We start from the raw sequence: 24,566 nt of genomic DNA on the forward strand, positions 1-24,566 counted from the left end.
GACACTTTTCTTGACCTTCGATAGTGTTAAGCTGCCATCGCGCATCAAGGCGGGCTACGAGGTTATTTCTGTTCGCCCCTATGTCCCGACACCTACGCGCTGCTACCAGTGTCAGCGTTTCAATCACACTCGACAGTCTTGTTCCAGTGCGGCTAAATGTGTCACTTGTGGCAGGGATGCCCATGAGGGTGACTGTCCACCTCCGTCTCCTCGTTGTGTGAACTGTCAGGGTGACCATGCCGCATCCTCCCGCGACTGTCCTGTCTATAAGGAAGAACGCTGTATCCAAGAAATTCGGGTCAAAGAGAAAGTGTCCACCTCGGCTGCTCGCAAGCTATTGGCTAGTAGGAAGCCCACGCTGCTCCCAGCTGGGAAATACAGTACTGTCCTCGCCTCTCCTCGGACTACCCGGGAGGTAGCAACCCAGACATGCGATCTGACCTTCAGCACCACGGTCGTCCGTTCGGCCAGTGCTAAGATCGCGCGGTCGACGTCTCCTCTTCCTCCCATCACCCCACAGACACCAGCACCTTCCTCAGCTTCTGCTAAGACGAAGACATCGAAGTCAGATGCACGGGCCTTCAAGAAGGAACCATCCCGTGCAGACTTCCTCCGTACCTCGAGCTCCCAGCCTTCGACCGGTACTTCCACTAAACGTCCTTCCAAAAAGGCGCATAGGAAGCACAGTTCTCCTTCTCCGCCACGGCGCATTTCTTCTCCTGCGCCACCCAGCGGTTGCCGCCCCAGGCCGTCATCCGTTTCGCTTGGCCGCACCACTGGTACATCTGGCCGTTCACCGGCGGAGGAAGCTCCCCCTCCCGGCCATCCTCCCGAGATGGCCGATGACCCTATCGACCCAATGGACGATGACTGTCCGCCTACTGATAGCGGCGGCAGTGCTCGCTCGAAGCCAGGCCCTCAGCGGCCTTCGAGGTGACCACTTCTCTCATCTTCCTTTTCTTACGATGGCACTTATTCACTGGAATATTCGCAGCATTCGCTCCAACCGAGAGGACTTGAAGTTGCTGCTCCGCTTGCACCGTCCGCTCGTCGTAGCCCTCTAGGAAACGAAGCTACGCCCATGCGATCAAATTGCCTTGGCACACTACACCTCTGTGCGTTTTGACCTACCCCCTGTGGTAGGTATCCCAGCTCATGGAGGGTTTATGTTGCTGGTCCGGGATGATATTTACTACGATCCCATCACGTTGCACACCGGCCTGCAGGCAGTTGCCATCCGCATTACTCTTCCCACTTTTACGTTTTCCTTTTGTACCGTTTACACTCCATCGTCATCTGCCGTTACCAGGGCAGACGTGATGCAACTTATTGCTCAGCTACCTGCACCATTTTTGTTAACTGGAGACTTCAATGCCCACCATCCCCTTTGGGGCTCTCCAGTATCCTGCCCAAGGGGCTCCTTGTTAGCAGACCTTTTCAACCAGCTCGATCTTGTCTGCCTCAATACTGGCGCCCCTACTTTTCTTTCGGACACATCTCACACCTATTCCCATTTAGACCTCTCTATATGTACTCCCCAACATGCACGCCGGTTTGAGTGGTATGCACTTTCTGATACATATTCGAGCGACCACTTCCTGTGTGTTATCCATCTCCTGCAGCATACCCCCTCTCCGTGCTTCTCTAATTGGACCATCTCCAAGGCAGACTGGGGGCTCTTCTCTTCCAGGGCGACCTTTCAGGATCAAACCTTTACAAGCTGCGATCGTCAGGTCGCACACCTCACGGAAGTCATTCTCGCTGCTGCTGAATATTCCATCCCTCACCCTCCTTCTTCTCCACGTCGCGTACCGGTCCCCTGGTGGACCGCAGCATGTAGAGACGCTTTACGTGCTCGTCGACGTGCTTTACGCACATTTAAACGCCACCCTACAGTGGCGAATTGTATCAATTATAAACGATTACGTGCTCAGTGTCGTCGTATTATCAAAGAAAGCAAGAAAGCCAGCTGGGCTGCTTTCACAAGCACCTTCAACAGTTTTACTCCTTCTTCTGTTGTCTGGGGTAGCCTGCGCCGGCTATCTGGCACTAAGGTCCACTCACCAATTTCTGGCTTGAAGGTCGCGAATGACGTCCTTGTGGCCCCTGAGGCTGTCTTCAACGCCTTCGGCCGCTTTTTCGCAGAGGTTTCGAGCTCCGCTCATTACCACCCTGCCTTCCTCCCCCGCAAACAGGCAGAGGAGGCTAGGCCTCCTAACTTCCGCTCCTCGAATTGTGAAAGTTATAATGCCCCATTCACCATGCGGGAACTCGAAAACGCACTTGGCCGATCACGGTCCTCCGCTCCAGGGCCAGATTCTATTCATATTCAGATGCTGAAGAACCTTTCTCCTGCGGGTAAAGGTTTTCTTCTTCGTACATACAATCGCATCTGGATTGAGGGCCATGTTCCCGCATGCTGGCGCGAGTCTATTGTTGTCCCTATTTCTAAGCCGGGGAAGGACAAGCACTTGCCTTCCAGTTATCGACCTATCTCGCTTACCAGCTGTGTCTGTAAAGTGATGGAGCGAATGGTTAACTCTCGATTGGTTTGGCTGCTCGAGTCTCGACGCCTACTTACCAATGTACAATGTGGATTTCGTAGGCGCCGCTCTGCTGTTGATCATCTGGTTACCTTGTCGACCTTCATTATGAATAACTTCTGGCGGAAGCGCCCGACCGCAGCTGTGTTCTTTGATTTGGAGAAGGCTTACGACACCTGTTGGAGGGCGGGCATTCTCCGCACCATGCATACATGGGGCCTTCGCGGTCGCCTCCCTCTTTTTATTCGTTCCTTTTTAATGGATCGACAGTTCAGGGTACGTGTGGGTTCTGTCCTGTCTGACACCTTTCGCCAGGAGAATGGGGTGCCACAGGGCTCAGTTTTGAGCGTTTCTCTCTTCGCCATCGCGATCAATCCAATAATGGATTGCCTCCCAGCTGATGTATCAGGCTCCCTTTTCGTGGACGATTTTACCATCTATTGCAGCGCGCAGTGTACACATGTCCTGGAGCGCTGTCTTCAGCGTTCTCTTGACCGTCTTTACTCCTGGAGTGTCGCCAATGGCTTCCGTTTTTCTGCCGAGAAGACGGTCTGTATTAACTTCTGGCACTACAAAGAGTTTCTCCCACCGTCCTTACGACTCGGTCCCGTTGCTCTCCCAATCGTGGAGACAACCAAATTTTTAGGCCTTACATTTGACAGGAAACTTAGCTGGTCTCCACATGTGTCATATTTGGCCGCCCGTTGTACCCGTTCTTTAAATGTCCTCCGTGTTCTCAGTGGTATGTCGTGGGGAGCGGATCGAACCGTCCTACTTCGTCTATATCGGTCAATCGTCCGCTCCAAGCTGGATTATGGGAGCTTCGTATACTCCTCTGCACGGCCATCCATCTTACGCCGCCTCAACTCCATACAACATCGGGGTTTACGACTTGCGATCGGAGCATTTTATACCAGTCCCGTAGAGAGTCTTCATGCTGACGCTGGCGAATTGCCACTCACCTACCGGCGCGATATACTGCTTTGTCGGTATGCCTGCCGGCTACTGTCAATGCCCGACCATCCCTCTTATCGTTCCTTTTTTGACGACTCTCTTGACCGTCAATACGGGTTGTATGTCTCTGCCCTGCTACCCCCTGGAGTTCGCTTTCGTCGCCTCCTTCAACACCTTAATTTTTCACTCCCTGCAACCTTTCGAGTGGGCGAGAGCCGCACGCCACCTTGGCTCCAGGCTCAGGTCCGCGTTCACCTTGACCTCAGCTCGCTCCCAAAAGAGGTCACCCCCGGTTCGGTCTACCACTCCCGTTTTTTGGAACTTCGTTCGAAGTTCATCAACATGACTTTCATTTATACAGATGGCTCTAAGACCAATGACGGGGTCGGGTGTTCCTTTATTGTCGAGGCACAAAGTTTCAAATACCGGCTCCATGGCCATTGTTCGGTCTTCACAGCTGAGCTCTTTGCCCTCTACCAGGCTGTTCTTTACATCTGCCACCACCGACATTCTGCTTATGTCATCTGCTCAGATTCCCTGAGCGCCATCCAGAGCCTCAGTGATCCGTACCCGGTTCACCCTTTCGTACACCGGATCCAACGCTCTCTTCAGCAGCTGGTGGACGTCGGTTCTCCAGTTAGCTTTATGTGGGTTCCTGGCCATGTCGGTATCCCTGGGAACGAAGCTGCAGATGCCGCGGCCAAGGCTGCGGTCCTCCAGCCTCGGACAGCTTCTTGTTGTGTCCCTTCGTCCGATTTTAGCAGGGTCATTTGTCGGCGCATCTTATCGCTGTGGCATGCCGATTGGGCTGCACTTACCGACAACAAGCTTCGGGCCTTAAAACCTCTTCCCGTGGCTTGGACGTCCTCCTCACGCCCTTCTCGGCGGGAGGAGGTCGTTTTAGCCTGGTTAAGAATTGGACACTGCCGGTTCAGCCATCGCCATCTGCTGAAGGCTGCGCCGGCGCCGTTCTGCCCATGTGGGCACTTGCTGACGGTTAGACACATTTTAATGTCCTGTCCAGATCTTAACACACTGCGCCTCGATCTTAACCTGCCAAATACTTTCGATGCCATTTTAGCGGATGACCCACGAGCAGCTGCTCGTGTTCTTCGTTTTATCAATTTGACAAACCTCGCTAAGGACATTTGATGATGCTGTTTTTTAATCCTATGCATGTCAGTCTGTCTTTTATCGTGTTTTCCCTTTTAGTTGTTGTGGTCAACTTGTGCCTCGCGGTGCATTCTTAGAGTAGTCAGGGCGCTAATGACCATTGAAGTTGTGCGCCCTAAAACCACAAAAAAAAAAAAAAAAAAAAAAAAAAATTTCTTCTTCATGGATGTAGCAAACTGGAACAGTAGGCTTGTTGAACATGACCTAGAAAATGCCTTTCACAAATTCGGTCACCAATGTCTAAGGAATGTGATGCAACAATATACTTTTCCACAGGCCACAATAAATCTGCTACTGCCAGACTGGAATCCAATGGTCTCCAAAATACTAATAAATAGCCACTTCATGGGAGAATTCACAATTTGGCCACCTAGAGGGAGAATTCACAATTCAGTGCACAGTCCAACAGGGATGCCAATTATCCATGATATTGTGTATAATTTCCTTGGAACCAAGATCTGTTTGATCAAGTACCAGATCTCTGGAATAAATGTTGGTGCTCAAACATTCACCATTAATGCTTATGCCAATGATTCAACATCAAGACACTGGAAAGATATTGGAAATAATCTGTTCTTATAAGGAAGCAGCAAGAGGAACAATAAACAACAACAAAACCTGGCTCCTATGGTTGAACAAAACTTCGCAACTCTCACCACACCCCTTCACAGAACGTGATGAGAGGAAGTACTTGGTGTGAAACTGAAGGAGAACATGAATGAATTGATTGAGGATAATTCCAAATCAGTGGTGGAGAAAGTACGAGGTGCCTGTATAACGAACAGCAGTAGAAACTTAAATGTGCTATACAGCTCAAATAATACCCATAAAGCGAAGATATATTGCTTGAATAAAGAAATAAATGGGAAGCTTCATCTAGATACGGGTGCTACTCCCTGTAGCCAGAGGCCAGCTAAAAAAATCATCAAATGAAGGTGGATTAGGCTGTAGGGATTGAGAGGGAAAATGCACAGCCCTCTTCATTAAAAATCTGATAAAATCCTTGAACAACCAACAAGTCAGTCAGACTTATTCAGACTTATTGATGGCTGCATGGGGAATTACGACAAGAAGTAAAACTTGGTGACAGACACCTGCATAATATTACTCACACTCTTAAAATCACAGTAGGAATTGTAGAAAAACTCCCAAATGAAAAGACTTCACCACAAAAAAGGTTTTGGGAGAACTACAGAAAGAAACAATCTATACACCAGTCAGCCAAATAAAACATAAAAATCTTAATTGGAAGCTGGTGTGGTCTAACTTTTCAGATGTGACTACTAAGTCCAATGTTGCTGTCAGCCACTTACATGTTCTTAAATGATCAGTTTTCGACAGCACCACTGTGTCACCACCAGAGACACATGGGAAACCCTTATTGTGAACGTTGTGACTTGACTGGTACAGTGCTGCACTGAGCAGTAAGCTGTTCATAGGCTTATGTAGGTGGATTAAATTTCAATGTTCAATGCTGTTAACAACAACAATGGCTGAAATTAACACCAAGAAGATAATGTACATGGATTTCAAAATGTTCCCAGCTTCAAAGAAGAGAACAATTACGTGGCTTATATATTCCTATATAAACTACGTCATCAATGATGGGGGTGAATCTGTAACCGAATTCATACAATACCTGCACCAAGAAAGGGGAAAAATAGAACATCTGGAAAAGCGAAAAATTTGGCCTATTCATATACCCTTGTTTATAAAAACAATGATGTTTAGAAAGGAAAACAATAAACAAATAATTTTCAGAGGAAGTCCGAGTGTATGTAGAGGTATAGCTTAGTTCCCTGATTTCAAATACAGTCAGAACAAAATTTTAATTCTTCTAAAATGCCCCGAATTTATTATTAACTACTCTTAAGAAGGAGAAGGAGGTTTTGGGTCTAGATGAAGTTGAAGTTTTTAGTTAAATCTAAAAACTAAAAATTAAGTTACTAAAGGAAACTTGATACAACTGAAAGAAACTAGCTGATGAAGGCATAATTTGGTGAGTGCAAGGATGGTTGGTAGGGTTGGGTGGAGGTCTGTGGGTAAGAAAAGACACAATGAATGGCACAGTAACCTGTCATGTAGAAGGTCGTAGGTTCAAAAGTTTTTTCCCCCCCTCTAAATATTTGATTATAATTTTTATTCAGTTAATTAATTTAAATCTATTTTTTAAATTTCTAATACTTTGCCACATTGTTTTCACCATCGTATTGACTTTTTTATTTGCCCTCATTTGTCTTCCTGACATTGTTTTCTTTTCATTTGAGATCTGCCAGTATTGTCTATAATATACAACAAAGTACCAACCAGGACTGTTCATCAATTGGTAAAGCAGCAATTTATGTAGATAGTGTGAGGATAGTTTCAGGTAACCAGTGAATGATAGTGAAAAATTAGTTTTGTTTTTTAGCGCTAAAACTAAAATTTTTCTGTCTTGAGTTTGCTTGTGACATTAGCTTTAATCGCCATGAACAAAGCAGTCATGATTTTAGTTTTGCCGCTGATTGTTGACAGCCATTTTCTTGGACACATTGCACATCATGAGGTTGTGGTAGTTTAGGACATGAGTTTAAATTTGGGGCTACAAAAGTATCGTCTGCTGCAATTCTGTCATTGGTCACTAAAAATGAGCTGTCAATGGAGAATCTCACATTTTCATCACTCCTTGTGGCAGCTACTTGCAACATTGCTCCGCATTACACATTAATGGCATTTGTGAAGTGACCGCTATGCTTGTGCGTCACCTATAACTGAATGGTAGCCAGCAGCCAATGTGGCAACAGTGTAGTTACAGGTGATAGATGTCAACTGTCAAATAATTTTAATTGGACTGCACATAAGATACGGTGGGGGAAAACTGAGAGTTGGAATTAGAATAGATTAATCTGCTAAACGTGATTCAATCGCCTGTGAAATGCACAATACAACATTACCTTCCATGGAGGGAAAAGCAACTATGTACTACTCCTTTGTACTAGTCACTGGAATCACAAGATGTGGACACATTCAGCATTTATATTGGAGCTGCAGTCTAGGGGTGTGTTTCCCTAGCTTCAAACTCTGTGCCATTCTTTTAATGGCTCCTCTTTGCCATTGATACCTGCCTGACATAACTTAGCCATTCTGATCATCTCTGCTGACCCAGTCACTTAACCTCTTTGAAACCTGGTGTGTATCTCCTACTAATCTCTTCTGTGGCATAGAAGTGTTCCCTTTTGGGAACCTGTCACCAGTCTTTCTTATTCTATCTTCTAGTCCCTGGTATTACATCTTGGATCTCACAGCACAGTAAAACTAAGTATACTAACCTGTTATCTTAACTATTCCTTCATCCACTGATAAACTTGAAATTTGTTTGGGCAAAAGTGTGATGTCTGCAATTGCTACATGTCTCCTGCTTGAAAGTTTCTGTCAAAACTCTATTAAGTCTGTCAAAAGATTGGACTTGATGATTCCAACTTGCCTTAGGGTCTCTGTTACTTAGAACTTCATGGATGAGTAATACAGTGGTTAAAACAAATTTTGCATATTGCTAAAACTTTAACACTGAACATTGTGATCCAGAAATAAGTTATAATATGAATACATTGGTTTGTCTGTAATGTAATTCTAGCAGAAACAGTCCATGTTTCTACCATTGGGGGCTAATATGTGCAGTCTATGGTAACAGTGACACCTGTAAACATTGCAGTACTTGTGCTGTGCGTCGTCATAAGAGTTGTGTTGCTTTGGGATGGTCTGGACAACAGTAATGTATGATATGAGGCTTTGAATAGTCACTCTAATGGAGCAGAGTGTGAGACAGGTGTACATTGCAGTGAATGTTACTGTGAACAAAAGTGATATCTCTAGAACCTGGAACAAGTTTCCAGTGACAGGGTCACCTTCCATGTGGAACATTGAATTTGTTAAATGGAATGGCCTCCATGTTTTCCAGATCTCAGCTGCATTGAGAATGCATGGACCATGCTAAAATGTGCCATTTGCAATCATCCTCTCCTGCCAGAGAGCTTGGACAGGGCATCATAGAGGCTGCTGTGGAGAAATGGGACAGTAGACCACAGGCATATCTGGACATTACAGCAAGAAGTATGTGTAACCAAACATGAAAATGTCTCCAATTAGGAGGAGGCCAGTTGGTTCACGATCAATGTATTATGCAAGATGACATAATAAAGATGTTGTTGTTGTTGTGGTCTTCAGTCCAGAGACTGGTTTGATGCAGCTCTCCATGCTACTCTATCCTGTGCAAGCTTCTTCATCTCCCAGTACCTACTGCAACCTACATCCTTCTGAATCTGTTTAGTGTACTCATCTCTTGGTCTCCCTGTACGATTTTTACCCTCCGCGCTGCCCTCCAATACTACATTGATGATCCCTTGATGCCTTGGAATATGTCCTACCAAGCAATCCCTTCTTCTAGCCAAGTTGTGCCACAAATTTCTCTTCTCCCCAATTCTATTCATTACCTCCTCATTAGTTACGTGATCTACCCATCTAATCTTCAGCATCCTTCTGTAGCACCACATTTCGAAAGCTTCTATTCTCTTTTAGTCTAAACTATTAAGATATAAAGATATTGTAAGGTTAAAAAAATCAAATGGAAATGTGCTTATCTTCTTTATTTTTGTTCTCTTATTACTCTGCCTGACAAAACAAAATCACTTTTGTTTTCTATTATGTCCAGTAGTGACACAGAATAAACATCATTTTTCATTGGGAACTACAGTATGCTGATGAAAATGTTTCAAGGTGGATTCAGCCATAATTGAAGTTCAAACTGTAAAGGCTTATTCTAATATTTTGAAATGTGTATTGTGGTTTGTTTTAACATGCATTGCCAGTCTCTAATACAGTTGTTACAACTAACACTATGCCAACAGTCGACGTGCTTGGAATAAAAGGTTTCTTATTTTGCCTATTCTGAATCTGGAATTATTCATAGTCAGGTGCATAATGCACTGTGTGCCAAATTGCAATTACGACTCATTCATGGTAATTAAAAATTAGTATTATGAATTTCCAAAAAACTTCCAGAATTAGTTTTACCATTATTTCACTGTGATGAAATACAGAGCTACAGAAAAGTGTAGCTTTGTTTTTATTTTCATACTAAATCTGCCAGTGCTTGATAAATTTCCATTTTGTATTACAGTGAAATAAAATCTAAATGTTTTATTGCAGTTTGTTCACAATTTGACCACTGATGTTTATTTCCAGGTAGTGGATACAATCTCTCCATTATTAAATTAGATGGGTGCAATGAATCAGCAGTTTGGGAAACAGTTACAAAGAATATACCAGAAGCTGCAATCAAAAATTTGAATGGACCTATTATGTGCATTTCATTACCTTTGAAGAGCACATCTAAGTTTCCTAGTCTGTTTGATGCATTAGAAGCTAATAAAAATACTCTCAAAATTGGTGGAATTGGTGTATCACTTACAACAATGGAGGAAGTATTTCTGAAGTAAGTAAACACTCCATGTGGTTGATTGAATTGTGGCACTTGCCCAGACAACATTAACAGTAAGCAACTGTCATAGGTTTTTAGTGACACACACATTGTACTTCAAAGAAAAAGTTTAATATTTATCCATCTTATGTATGTGACCTTGCCTTGATATTTTCATAGCAAATAACATCACAAACAGTGTACATAATTTTCTGACTGCAATATCCCTGTATTTTTACCATATTGTGTTTTACTATATTTAATAACAACCACTTCAGAACTTGGAACACTCCTTATAAATTAGGAACAGTTATAGGCAGTGTGTCAGTGCGAAATGTGGTTTTAACCTGTCAGATATGTTCAGTTAATTTCAGTTCAGGCTCAGGACTGAAACTAACATTTCATTCCTCTACTAATGTTTTCCCACCCTTTACAACAGTTTTCTTTCTCCCGCCAAATTTCCTATGCTCACATTGTTGTTTTGCACCCATTTTTTTGTTAACATATTTATAATTTTCCTGTGATTTATTCTTTATGAAACAATGTTTTTGGGAAAAAACGGACATAATTGACTTCAAAAGATTTTAAAACAACTTACAGGTACTCAGCCAGGTACAATCTTCAGTGACTGCCGATATTTCAGCGGTAGTACACCCTGCCATTTTCAAGGCAAACTGCAAATTTGCCTGTACATTGCCAGTTCATTGCAATGAACTGGCAATGTACAGGCAAATTTAAAACCTCGGTTCTTAGACTGACGCAGGAACACTAGTGACACCATAGATGACCAAAGTCAGAGATATCAATAGTGAGACTATGAACTAGCAGGTGAGGTAACATTGACTCTATCCTTCTGTTTTTTGAGAAGGGAGAGAGCAGGATTCCAAAGAGAGTTTAAACAAAAACCTCCATCCCTGTTTACAAGGTTGCTCGCTAATTTAATCTCAACTGCCTCCTTAATAACACTGTCCCAATATCTCGGTGTTGTTATGTAGCATGGGGTGACCAGTATCCAAGCAATGTTGGGCAATAGCAGATCTGATTGGCTGCTGTAATTGTGTGTGTGCCGTTTATACTCAGTACATCGGTCCTCCATGGTCCTGATAGTTTGACCAGTATATGCCATGTCACAGCTACAAGGAATGCAATATACACCCTCCTTATGCAAACCAAGATCATCCTTAACACAAGCCAAAAGCACTTTAATTTTGGATGGAGATCGGAAAACGCATTTCACATAGTATTTCTATAAAATACGACTGATCTTGTTGGAAGTGCTTCCTACGTAAGGCAAAAAGGCAGTAGACTTATGTGTTGACTCAGAATTATCATCAATCACCCGATGCACAGTTGGTTGATAGTGCAACGCACATTCAATCTGTCTGTCACTATAACTATTTTGACAAAACATAATTTCAAGAAGGGACAGCTCAGCTGGCAAAGTCTCAGCATCGGAAACAACATGTGCCCTGTGTACTAAGGTACGAAGAACCCCTTCGTGCTGAGTCGGATGGTGACAATTATTAGCCTGTAAATACAAGGTGGTGTGAGTCGATTCCTGTAAACTGCATGTCCCAATGATCCATTATCCTCCCTCCTAACCAAAACGTCAAGAAAGGGAAGGCAACCATCCTCTTCATCTCCCTCGTAAAAAGAATGTTCTAGAAAGACATTCAAATTCTCCTTACCATGAGGCCAAACAACAAAAGTATCGTCAACATATCTGAAGAAACAGGCGGGTTTCAAAGATTACAGCATCCAAGTAGATCTGCTGTTGCTGAACATTGCTTGGATACTGGTCACCCCGTGCTATATAACAACACCGAGATATTGGCATGCATGTCCAACTATTGGGACAGTGTTATTAAGGAGGCAGTTGAGATTAAATTAGCGAGCAACCTTGTAAACAGGGATGGAGGTTTTTTTAAACTTTGTTTGGAATCCTGTTCTCTCCATTGTCAAAAAAACTGAGGGACAGAATCAGTGTTACCTCACCTGCTAGTTCGTAGTTTCACTATCAATATCTCTGACTTCGGTCATTTTTGGTGTCACTAGTGTTCAGTGTGTGTTATCTTTCCTGCATCAGTCTAAGAACCGAGGTTTTAAGTTTTTCTGTACATTGCCAGTCCATCGCAGTTTGCCTTGAAAATGGCGGAGTGTACTCCATCCGAAATATCGGTGGTCACTGAAAATTTTACCTGGCTGAATACCCGTAAGTTGTTTGAAAGTTGTATACACCAGGAGAAACTCAGGTCTCACTTCAGAAGATTTTGACAGTTTGTTGGTGTTCAAACACTTTTTACAAACTTTACCTGGTTAACTTTCTTGAGCCTTGGGTGCTCTACTCTAGTAAAAGTTCGCAAACAGTTTGTGATGTTAGTACTTTGTCTTCTGCCACTGCCAAGCTCTACTTGCCTTGGTTGCTGATGGAAATAAATATATCACCAGGAGTCTGAAGGAGGTGTTGCTTCAGGTAAACATTCACTTGTTTCTAGTCACTACAAGCCTTAGTTTCCAGTAATGTGTGCTATTCCTAAGAAAGTATACTGACATTATTCTAGCCACATTTTTTGATTGATAGCTTTGCCCGTTAGTAGTGTCCTTATTGTTTAATTGCAGCTCCAGCCTTCCTTAGGATTATTCCAAAACTTGTTGCATTTCTCATGTAATTCTTTTTGCTGGCTTTGCATTACAGTAGAGTGGGAATTTTAAAGCCAGGACACTACTAAAATTATTTGAATAGAGCTGTATGTCAGTAATTCCTGATTGCTGCAACTTGCGAAGCAGTTATAGAATTTTATTAATGACAGATAATGTCAATAAAGTATGTAAAATGAAATGTGAATATTCAGATAGCCTGTCACATATACTGCTTGATAAAAGTGTGCTATGTAGCCGGTCAGAGGACATATAGCGTGATAGCAGTTCTTATTTATTTGGTTATTACATAAAAAATTTCTGAAATAAGAATGGTACATCAGCCATGTACAACTTCAATGAATTTAAGCTAAGTGAATGATTAGGTCTTTTGTATATGTTTAGTTATAATAAGCACAAATGAGTCAACTAAAATAATAATAATAATAATAATAATAAAATATTCCTACTCGTATACTTTCAAGAGCATTAATTGTGCATTAAGTTTTTATTAAAAATAAATGTAAAGCTTGACCCTATTCAATCTGTTCACACCTGTTAAAAGCATCTAATGAATTTTCAGGTGTTGGGTCTTTCAATGCTTTAGCAATTTACAGGTAACTGTATTTTGTTTCTTTTTTTTTTTGTTCAGCTTTTGTACTGTGACTCTCTTGGATTTTAAAAGCACCTATATTAAGCTATAAGAAACATCACCTTCTCTTCAGATCCCTCTATCACTCCCATGGTTTCTGTCAGCAATAAAAGTACACTCTTAAAAGAGCAGAGTGGTGTTGTCTGTGCTGCTAGTGCCAAAGTGCGAAAGTAGTGATCTTGCTAGGACAGTTTGCTGAAAGACTGAGGACCAGTGGAACATGAGTGAGCACCTGTGAGAGCAAAGCAAACTCGGCCAAATACTGTCTGCTCACATTCTGCTGCCATGTACGCCAGAGAGGATTTACATTTGATGATCATTGTTTGCTTGTGCTTGCTCCTGTGTAAAACAGGCTTCAGGACTAGTTTTCATGCACTGACAACACATCTAATTGAAGTCTGACGGTTGACACAGACATACTGATCCATATAAAGGACTACCTTACATTAAAATCCACCCATTGCGGGTCTTGAACCAATGACCTCTGCTACACTAGTCTCTAATGCTACCACTAGACCACAGATGCCTGTTCGTTTTTAACTTGTTGATGCCTTGACAGACAGTGGGCAAACTTCCATAATGTTTCGTGGTGCCTTTTACACGTATTTATTTGGTGTGGAAACAGAGATTATTTACTTTCGTCACAACTTGTCTGCAAAATGTTTTACTCCTTTCAGTTTTCACATAATGTTTGAAAATTAATGGAATATTTCATTCTGTACTTCTGCGTGTTTGTTGTCGCAACTATATTATACACTGATCAGCCAGAATGTCATGGCTACGTACCTAATAGCTGGTATGTCCACCTGTGGCATGGATAACAGTGGCAAAGCATCATAGCATGGAAGCAGTGAGACCTTGGCCAGTCGCTGGAAGGAGTTGGCACTACATTTAAACACACACAAATCACCTAATACCTGAAAATTCCAGGGAGGAGGATGATGAGCTGTGATGCTACGTTCCATCACATCCCATATTTGTTCAATCGGGTTCAGATCTGATGAGCTGGGAGGCCAGCACATCAATTGGAACTTGCCATTGTGTTCCTCAAACCCCTCCTCACATTCCTGGCATTGTGCATTATGTGTTATCTTGTTGAAAAATGCTACTGCTGTTGGGAAACATAGTTGTCATGAAGGGCTGTATGTGGTCTGCAACCTACATATGATACTCCTTGACTGTCATGATGAACTGAATAACCTCCGTTGGACCTATGGATGCCAAATGAATGTTTGCTAGAGCACAATGGAACCTCTGCCAGCTTGCCTCTATCCCGCAGTACAAATGTAAAGGAGTTGTTCCCCTGGAAGATGACAGATTCATGCACTCCGATCAGCATACTGAAGAAGGTATGGAAATTTATCAGACCATGCAGCACAGTGCCACTGCACCAACGTCCAGTGCCAATGGTCACATGACCATTTTCATGCATGGGTCGTCAACTGCGGAGGTCCATTGTTAGGAGTGTGTGGTGCTTTGTGTGTGTGCAGCCATGCTTGTACTCTGCCCAGCACTAAAGTTTGATGTTCGCCTCCTGTCCTTCTTTACCAGTGTGCCCAGCTTGCGACATGCGACACCTGTAATGAAGGGTGGCCGCCCAACTCCATGACACCCGTGCATGGTTTCGCCTTGGTTTCGTCACATGTTGAAGACACTCACCACAGCACTCCTCAAACACCTGACATATCTTGCAGTTTACGAAATGCTCATGCCGAGACTCTGGGCCATCACAATCTGTGCTTGATCAAACTTACATTGATTGTGCACCTTTACCATTCTGTGCATGGACAGCACACTCACTGAGTCCACATGCACCATGCATGTATCTGACTAGCAATCATTCCTCGGCAGGTGATGCTGCTATTGCCTGATTGGGTTTATATCGATAGTTGGTTGGTGATCATAATGTTCTGGCTGATCACCACATGTTTTAATACATACTGAAATTCAATGTTCTGAGTATATAATACATGAAGAAATCAATTGTGGCCCAAATTCCTACAAAGGCAGCTGGCACAAAGTGAACACAATTGCAAATTCAAAAACTGTAAACTTTTGTCTTGTTCTGGTTAGTGGAAATGAATGTACTGCTAAGAAGTGAGAATGTAGAAGCGAGAAGCAGGTTCACTTCTTGAGAACTCTTTGAAATTGAAAACTTTACTGTTTCCTGTTCGCCCAGTAGTATCGTCTAGTGTTGCTCATAGCTTTGTGTAAGTGATCAAAATGTTGTGTTGTTAGCTGCTTCTTTCAGGTAATAGTTTAGTGGTTTCTGTTGCTGATTTAAGATTGAAAATATTCTGAAAAGGTGGTTGGAAAACCCTTTGGATGGAAGACAAAGTAAAAATTCATGGAAAAGTTGAAGTTCATTATGGAATACAGATTGCATTACCATAGAGCTTAGTGATACCTGTCTCTGTGTTGCACACTGTCAAAATTGAAGACTCTGTTTTGGAAAGTGCAAGTAACAGTAGGCCAGGTTCAAAATAAATTAAATATGCCAGTTACCATAAGTATATGGATCTGGGAGAAATAATGAAAAACTGGTTTCAGACATCATTTATGACACCTCAGTTAGTGGTGTTACGTTGCATGAAAAGGTGCTGTAGGTGGCTAATATACGTGTAATTGAGAACTGCTCCACATCTAACAGATAGATCGCAAGGTTGAAGAAATGCTATAATGTGATGTACAGAATTGTATTTGGCAAAGAAAACATTGTGAACAAAAGAAACTGTTGGTGAACAGCAGAATGATAGATTACAGTAACTTAGAAAGCAGTATAAACCAATAGATATCTTCAACATAGGTGAAATCTTTTTCAGCACTCTTCCAAACAAAGTGTTTACCTTTAAACATGAAAATCACTAAAAAATGTCAAATCAAAACATCTTCAGCTGTCTAAATTTCCAGTTTTATTTTATTTATATTAGCAGTTTTAGCATTGCATTATGCCATTTTCAAGCCACCTGACTGACATACAGGAAGAATCCCACCTCTTGTACAACTAAATAGGGGCCAGTGCAGAGTCACTGGTATCTGCAAACTACTTCCTAACACAGCAATACCTTCAATCATCACTTGCAAGTGATGATCAATGGGATCATTTTATTAAGTAGTAGTCTATGGATGGTAGTGAATGTATACCGATCCCTATATGATTGCACAAGAGTTGGGATTCTTCCTATGTATCAGTCCGGTGGCCTGAAGATGGTGCAATGTAATACTGAAACTGGTAGCACAAATAAAATATAACTGGAAATTTAGACGGCTGAAGGTGTTTTGATTTGACATTTTATACGAACAGCCGAGGTTCTGCAACCATCTTGGATAGAGATGGACTTGCAGAGAAAATTAGTCTGGTGGAAAAACACTATAAAGTAGGCAGTAATCCTGGACACACATACTGATGACTCAGAAAGAGTTAAACTATTTGTGATTAGAAAAAAAAATTTAAGAAAGTAAAAACGTTGTCCATGAACAACAGAGCCAATAACAAAGTGTGGATGAAATTACAACTATTTGAGAAGCAGTTGCATAACCTTTATGCGAGAATGGGATTCTGCTACGCGAAAATTCTCCTGTTTGTGATTTATTGTTCTGTGCATTAAAAAAAATAAATAAATAAAAATAAATAAATAAAAATAAATAAATAAATAAATTTATTTTTTGCTATGTGTAGTTAATCTCCTAAAAGGCAAAGATTTGAGGAAACTGAAAAGACCTTTAAAGTGTCAATTTTAGATGCTTTGCACTTCATTGTCAAGGCATGCAGGGAGGTTACGGACTCACCATCTCCAACAGCTTTCAAAAAATGGGATACATTCAAGCAGACAAAGGAAAGCGGTCTGATGCACCAAATCTGAGAGTAATAATGACAACACAGAAACTGCACTTGCTTCATTGCAGAAGAAGCTGTAGTTGGAGCATCCGGTCAAAGATTTCTTATGTATTGACAACAATTTTGGCACTTTTGAAAGCATATGTGTTCAAAATGTGATTGACTTTAATATACAGGAAAATGATGACAGTGCGAGATATGTAGTGATAGTGCCAGTGTGGTTTCTTATATTGCAGATGAAAATGCAGCAATGAAATCAATAAAAAAAAATATACCTCTGCTGTAGATGTATATATTAAAGTTTTCAATTGCGTTTATGAATTGGAAAACCACATTGCCAACATTCACAAAAAGAAAAAAAAAAAAAAAAAAGAAAATATCCTTAGTTTTGGATTTTTTTTGTTAAAAAGTAGGAACAACGGTGCTGCCTGTTTGATAACTTTCTCTCATTTATGTAAGCCATCCACATTTACGTTTAGTATTATAAATGAAATGATAAATTAATGTTTTGAAGTGTGCACTTCACGGCTAAAGTGTGATACAGCCTCTCCCTTCCCGCCCTCCTGTAATCTTGGTTGTGGTGACAAACTGAGCCATAGCGTAGCCCAAGGTCTAGGTTAAGTTTGTAGGTAACAATTTGGTTGTGAATTGGTGAAGCCAAAGAATTTAAATGTGAAATAAATACTGTGGTGACAGATTGATCTGTAAAGCAGCCTGATCTCTACATTCACATGGTTAGGTAAGTTCAGGTTACTATGTTCAGCTGCTAATGTTGCTTCTCCTCACTGTTTAGCAGGACAATTTGCACAAAAAATAATATAAATTGGAGTTATCTTTAATGTGGTGTAACATTTAAACTGCATATTTCTGTAGTACGCAAGTGTAAATACAAAAACTGCAGAACAATCTGTCTTGGCTTCACAAACACACAAATTAACATGGTAGGTGCTTGGTATGCTGCTATCTGCCTCTCTTCAAAATGCATCATTTTAGTGTGATTTGTTGTGTTTAGCATTGAAGTGTTATATCGGTGGTCATCTAAACATAGTACCAAATTCAGAAAGCCTTTACTAATTAATAAACAGTCTTCAGCGAGTCTTTTGATGCATATTACGTGCTCGTATCATACATAAAATAGAAAAATAGAAAATGAAAATAGGGGAAAGGGTGGGGGTGATTCTATACCTAACTTTTAGTGCGTAAAAAGTAATTTCCCACCTTTTACGTTTCCTTGCATTTTGTGTGTTTATTTATTGTGTGGCATAGTTAATAGGGCTGAAAACTTTCACAAAATTATGCTTTCAGTAGTTGTCTCAAGTTAGTACGATCTTGGACTGTTCTCAGATATCAGTGACTTTCTGGATATGCTTTTCCTATTGGTCTGCAAACCTGACCTTTGGTATATTTCTATTCCGGGAACAACACATATCATGGCTCCTTAAAATCAATAGCATTTCTCCTGTTGACCTAGAATCATGAAATTTGGCAAGAAGGAAGGTTTTACAATACAAGTAAGGGGAAAAAACTGAAAATTGTTAAATTGTCATTATATCACATAAAAATTCTCTCTATTCCATTAGAACTTCTATTGCAGTCATCATCCATTGAAAGCATAATAGAAAAATATTACTACATGCAAAGATAAAATGTAAGTTGTAGTTGTGTTGTAATAAATAAATAAAAATATTTTATTACATATTCTCTCTCTACATATATAAACTGAAGTGCGCTGCTAACTTCATTTTGTAAGTCCAGGCTGTTCTTGGGAACCACGGCAGAGATTTTGATAGGTTTTTTCTTGATAGTAAACTGATTTATGAGGACTTTTGCATGTATAATTTATAAATATTCCATTCCAAATTTGTTGAACTATGAAGAATAGACACCCAATTCTGTGAAAACGTCATTGCCATCTTGGTGAGTGGCAAAACACCTTGGGCCCAGAGCTCTGCACTGCATGACACAGTTCTTCCGTTCATACACTGACAATAAGTGAGCTGTGATCGGCACAGCAGATGTAGGGCTGTACGTGTCACCATCTCTGTATGCAGACACAACTTCTGCATTACGTACTGCTCCACCAGTACTGGTGTTGCTGAGGGGCGCCTACAGAGAGCCATCCACAAGGCGCAGTCATAGGGCCTAGCCCACGGTTTCCAGTTTTTGGCTGCAAAGTTGTGTATTACGCACTTCTGTTGGCATTGTACCGTTCATCCGGAATCGAAACTTTACTTTAATGATGATCCACTAACTGTAGTGGAGACATATCGATTCTTAGGACTGGTTTTCGATACCTGATTGACTTTGCTTCCTTACCTCCGTCAGCTTAAGCGGAAGTGCTGGCAGCACCACAATGCCCTTCACTGCTGCAGCTCTACAGAGCCCTTGTTTTCAATCCCATCTTGACTATGGGAGTCTGGTTTATGGTTCGGCGGCACCCTCAGCATTGCGTTTACTCAACCCAGTGTACCACTGTGGCATTCGCCAAGCAACAGGAGCTTTTAGAACACATCCAGTGACCAGTGTCCTGGTGGAGGCCAGAGTCCCTCCATTGCAGGTTAGGCATGTACAACTGGTGGCCAGTTGCATTGCACACATTTGTAGTTCTCGTGCTCATCCGAATTACCATCTCCTTTTCCCGGCCACGGCGGTTCATCTACCTCATAGGTGGCGCAGGTCCGTGCTTACAATTTTAGTTCGTGTGCGATCCCTTCTCTCCAAACTGGAGTCCTTGCCTTTACCACCTTTACTTGAGGTTCATTCACGAACACTTCCATGGTGACACCTAGGATGTGTCTTTGCCTTTCACATGGCTCTAAGGACTCAGTTAATCCTGCAACTCTCCGCTGTCACTTCCTCTCGATTCTCGACATGTACCGGGGTCATGAAGTGGTTTACGCTGATGGCTCAATGGCTGATGATCTACATCTACCTCTACATTTATACTCAACAAGCCACCCAATGGTGTGTGGCGGAGGGCACTTTACGTGCCACTGTCATTACCTCCCTTTCCTGTTCCAGTTGTGTATGGTTCACGGGAAGAACGACTGCCTCAAAGCTTCCGTGCATGCTCGAATCTCTCTAATTTTACATTCATGATCTCCTTGGGAGGTATAAGAAGGGGGAAGCGATACATTTGATACCTCATCCAGAAACGCACCCTCTCGAAACCTGGACAGCAAGCTACACCGCGATGCAGAGCGCCTCTCTTGCAGAGTCTGCCTCTTGAGTTTGCTAAACATCTCCGTAACGCTATCACGCTTACCAAATAACCCTGTGACTAAACGGACCGTTCTTCTTTGGATCTTCTCTATCTCCTCTGTCAACCCGACCTGGTGCGGACCGCACACTGATGAGCAGTACGGACCCCACACTGATGAGCAATACTCAAGTGTAGGTCAAACGAGTGTTTTGTAAGCCACCTCCTTTGTTGATGGACTACATTTTCTAAGGACTCTCCCAATGAATCTCAACCTGGCATCCACCTTACCATCAATTAATTTTATATCATCATTCCACTTCAAATCGCTCCGTACGCATACTCCCAGATATTTTACGGAAGTAAGTGCTACCAGCATTTGTTCCGCTATCATATAATCATACAATAAAGGATCCTTCTTTTTATGTGTTCTCAATACATTACATTTGTCTATGTTGAGTGTCAGTTGCCACTCCCTGCACCAAGTGCCTATCGGCTGCAGATCTTCCTGCATTTTGCAGCAATTTTCTAATGCTGCAGCTTCTCTGTATACTACAGCATCATCCATGATAAGCCACATGGAACTTCCGACACTATCCACTAGGTCATTTATATATGTTGTGAAGAGCAATGGTCCCATAACACTCCCCTGTGGCACGCCAGAGGTTACTTTAACATCTGTAGACGTCTCACAACAGATTGTTGTCAGTGATATTGGCCTGTAGTTTTGCGCATCTGCTAGATGACCCTTCTTGGCAACTGGAACTACCTGTGTTCTTTTCCAATCATTTGGAACCTCGTTCCTCTAGAGACTTGCGGTACACGGCTGTTAGAAGGGGGGCAAGTTCTTTCACATACTCTGTGTAGAATCGTATTGGTATCCCATCAGGTCCAGTGGACTTTCCTCTGTTGAGTGACCGAGCGAGGTGGCGCAGTGGTAGCACACTGGACTCGCATTCGGGAGGACGACGGTTCAATCCCGTCTCCGGCCATCCTGATTTAGGTTTTCCGTGATTTCCCTAAATCGTTTCAGGCAAATGCCGGGATGGTTCCTTTGAAAGGGCACGGCCGGTTTCCTTCCCAATCCTTCCCTAACCCGAGCTTGCGCTCCGTCTCTAATGACCTCGTTGTTGACGGGACGTTAAACACTAACCACCACCACCACCTCTGTTGAGTGATTACAGTTGTTTTTCTTTCCCTTGGACACTTATTTTGATGTCAGCCATTTTTTCATTCGTGCAAGGATTTAGAGAAGGAACTGCAGTGCGGTCTTCCTCTGTGAAACCGCTTTGGAAAAAGGTATTTAGTATTTCAGCTTCACGCATGTCATCCTCTATTTCAATGCCATCATCATCCCAGAGTGTCTGGATAGGCTGTTTTGATCTACTGATTTAACGTAAGACCAGAACTTCCTAGGATTTTCTGTCATGTCGGTACATAGAATTTTACTTACGAATTCACTGAATGCTTCATGCATAGCCTTCCTTACGCTAACTTTGACATCTTTTAGCTTCTGTTTGTCTGAGAGGTTTTGGCTGCATTTAAATTTGCAGTGAAGCTCTCTTTTCTTTCGCAGTAGTTTCCTAACTTTGTTGTTGAACCATGGTGGGTTTTTCCCGTCCCTCACAGTTTTACTCGACAAGTAGCTGTCTAAAAGGTATTTTATGATTGCCTTGAACTTTTTCCATAAACACTCAACATTGTCAGTGTCGGAACAGAAATTTTTGTTTTGATCGGTTAGGTAGACTGAAATCTGCCTCCTATTACTCTTGCTAAACAGATAAACCTTCCTCCCTTTTTCTATATTCCTATTTACTTTCATACTCAGGGATGCTGAAATGGCCTTATGATCACTGATTCCCTTTTCTGCGCTTACAGAGCCGAAAAGTTCGGGTCTGTTTGTTATCAATAGGTCCAAGATGTTATCTCCACGAGTCTGTTCTCTGTTTAATTGCTCGAGGTAATTTTTGGATAGTGCACTGAGTATAATGTCACTACTCGATGCTCTGTCCCTACCACCCATCCTAAACATCTGAGTGTTCCAGTCTATACCTGGTAAATTCAAATCTCCACCTAAGACTATAACATGCTGAGGAAATTTGTGTAAAATGTATTCCAGATTTTCTCTCAGTTGTTCTGCCACTAATGCTGCTGAGTCGGGAGGTCGGTAAAAGGAGCCAATTATTAACCTAGCTCAGTTGTTGAGTATAACCTCCACCCGTAATAATTCACAGGAACTATTCACTTCTATTTCACTACAGTGTAAACTACTACTAACAGCGACAAACACGCCACCACCGGTTGCATGCAATCTATCCTTTCTAAACACCGTCTGTGCCTTTGTAAAAATTTTGACAGAATTTATCTCTGGCTTCAGCCAGCGTTCCGTACCTATCACGATTTCAGCTTCAGTGCTTTCTATCAGTGCTTGAAGTTCCGGTACTTTACCAACCAAGCTTCGACAGTTTACAATTACAATACTGATTGCTGCTTGGTCCCCGCAAGTCCTGACTGTGCCCTGCACCCTTTGAGGCTGTTGCCCTTTCTGTACTTGCCCGAGACCATCTAACCTAAAAAACCGCCCAGTCCACGCCACACAACCCCTGCTATCTGTGTGGCCGCCTCCTGTGTGTAGTGGACTCCTGACCTATCCAGCGGAACCCGAAACCCCACCACCCTGTGGCGCTAGTCGAGGAATCTAAAGCCCACACAGTCGCAGAACCGTCTCAGCCTCTGATTCAGACCCTCCACTCTGCCGTGTACCAAAGGTCCGCAGTCAGTCCTGTTGATGATGCTGCAGATGATGAATTCTGCTTTCATCCCTCTAGCGAAACTGGCAGTCTTCACCAAATCAGATAGTCGCCGGAAGCCAGAGAGTATTTCCTATGGTCCATAGCAACACACATCATTGGTGCCGACATGAGTGATCACCTGCAGATGGGTGCACCCTGTACCCTTCATGGCATCCGGAAGGACCCTTTCCACATCTGGAATTACCCCCCACCGGTATGCACGCGGAGTGCACATTGGTTTTCTTCCCCTCCCTTGCAGCCAAATCCCTAAGGGGCCTCATTACGCACCTGAAGTTGGAGCTCCCAACTACCAGTAAGACCCCCTTCTGCGACCTCCCAGATCTTGCAGACTGAGGGGCAACCTCTGGAACAGGACAAGTAGCCATGTCTGGCCAAAGATCAGTATCATCTGGAGACACAGACCGAAACCGGTTCGTCAGACAAACTGGAGAGGCCTTCCGTTCAGCCCTCCAGAATGTCTTTCGCCCTCTGCCACACCTCGCAACGACCTCCCACTCTACCACGGGTGAGGGGTCAGCCTCAATGTGGGCAGTATCCTGGGCAGCCACAACCGTAGTCTGATCGGGGGATGCGTGGGATGAGCTGGCCGTCCCCGACAAACCCCCGTCCGGACTCCCACAGTGATGCCCACACTGCCTGAAGCTGGGAGCAAAGGGATGTCAACTCAGTCCACATCCGAACACAGCAGTCACAGTCCCTATCCATGCTAAATACTGTTGTGCAAAGAACGTCTGAACTAATCTACAGAGAACACAAACAATTCGACACAAAATTTAAATGGTTATTAAAATACAAGGCTGCTTAGTAAATGCAGTAATGCTGCTACTTGCGCACTGCTGACACACTGTTCGGTGGCAGAAGGCTAACTATACTGTCAGTAACGTACAGACTCTATTTGAAAGAAATAAACAAATGACAGACGACTACGCGACTTTACACATCACAGATATTAAAATGCAAATCTGCCCCTGCTAATTACAAAACTACGCAATGATTTGACGGATTTAACTAAACAAGTACACTAAGAACACTCAAACAAATTTTCAACTTGACTACTACGCTTATATGAATGCTAAATAAGCCACTTGTTGCTACTTGTGCACTGCTGACACACTGCTCGGCGGCAGAAGGCTAACTGCCTATGTTCATGGAGGACATACAGAACAGCATTCTTTACCAGATGGCTGCAGTGTTCTCACTGCAGAGCTGGTGGCCATATCTTGAGCTCTTGAGTACATTCGCTCATGCCAAGGTGAGTCATTTCTCCTGTGGACTGACTCCTTGGGCAGCCTTCAAGTTATC

At 42.7% G+C, this 24,566-nt stretch overlaps 1 protein-coding gene across 1 annotated transcript in view; it reads left to right on the forward strand.

Moving 5' to 3' along the window:
* LOC126475260 (phospholipid-transporting ATPase ABCA1-like) overlaps window positions 1-24,566 on the forward strand; it is a 407,094-nt gene that overhangs the window by 233,692 nt on the left and 148,836 nt on the right. The window contains exon 14 of the mRNA XM_050102975.1: window positions 9,891-10,140. Within this exon, the coding sequence (XP_049958932.1) occupies window positions 9,891-10,140 (250 nt within the window). The remainder of the gene's footprint in view (window positions 1-9,890; window positions 10,141-24,566) is intronic.

Source organism: Schistocerca serialis, chromosome 4 (assembly GCF_023864345.2).
Source record: "Schistocerca serialis cubense isolate TAMUIC-IGC-003099 chromosome 4, iqSchSeri2.2, whole genome shotgun sequence".
Classification (NCBI taxonomy): domain Eukaryota; kingdom Metazoa; phylum Arthropoda; class Insecta; order Orthoptera; family Acrididae; genus Schistocerca; species Schistocerca serialis.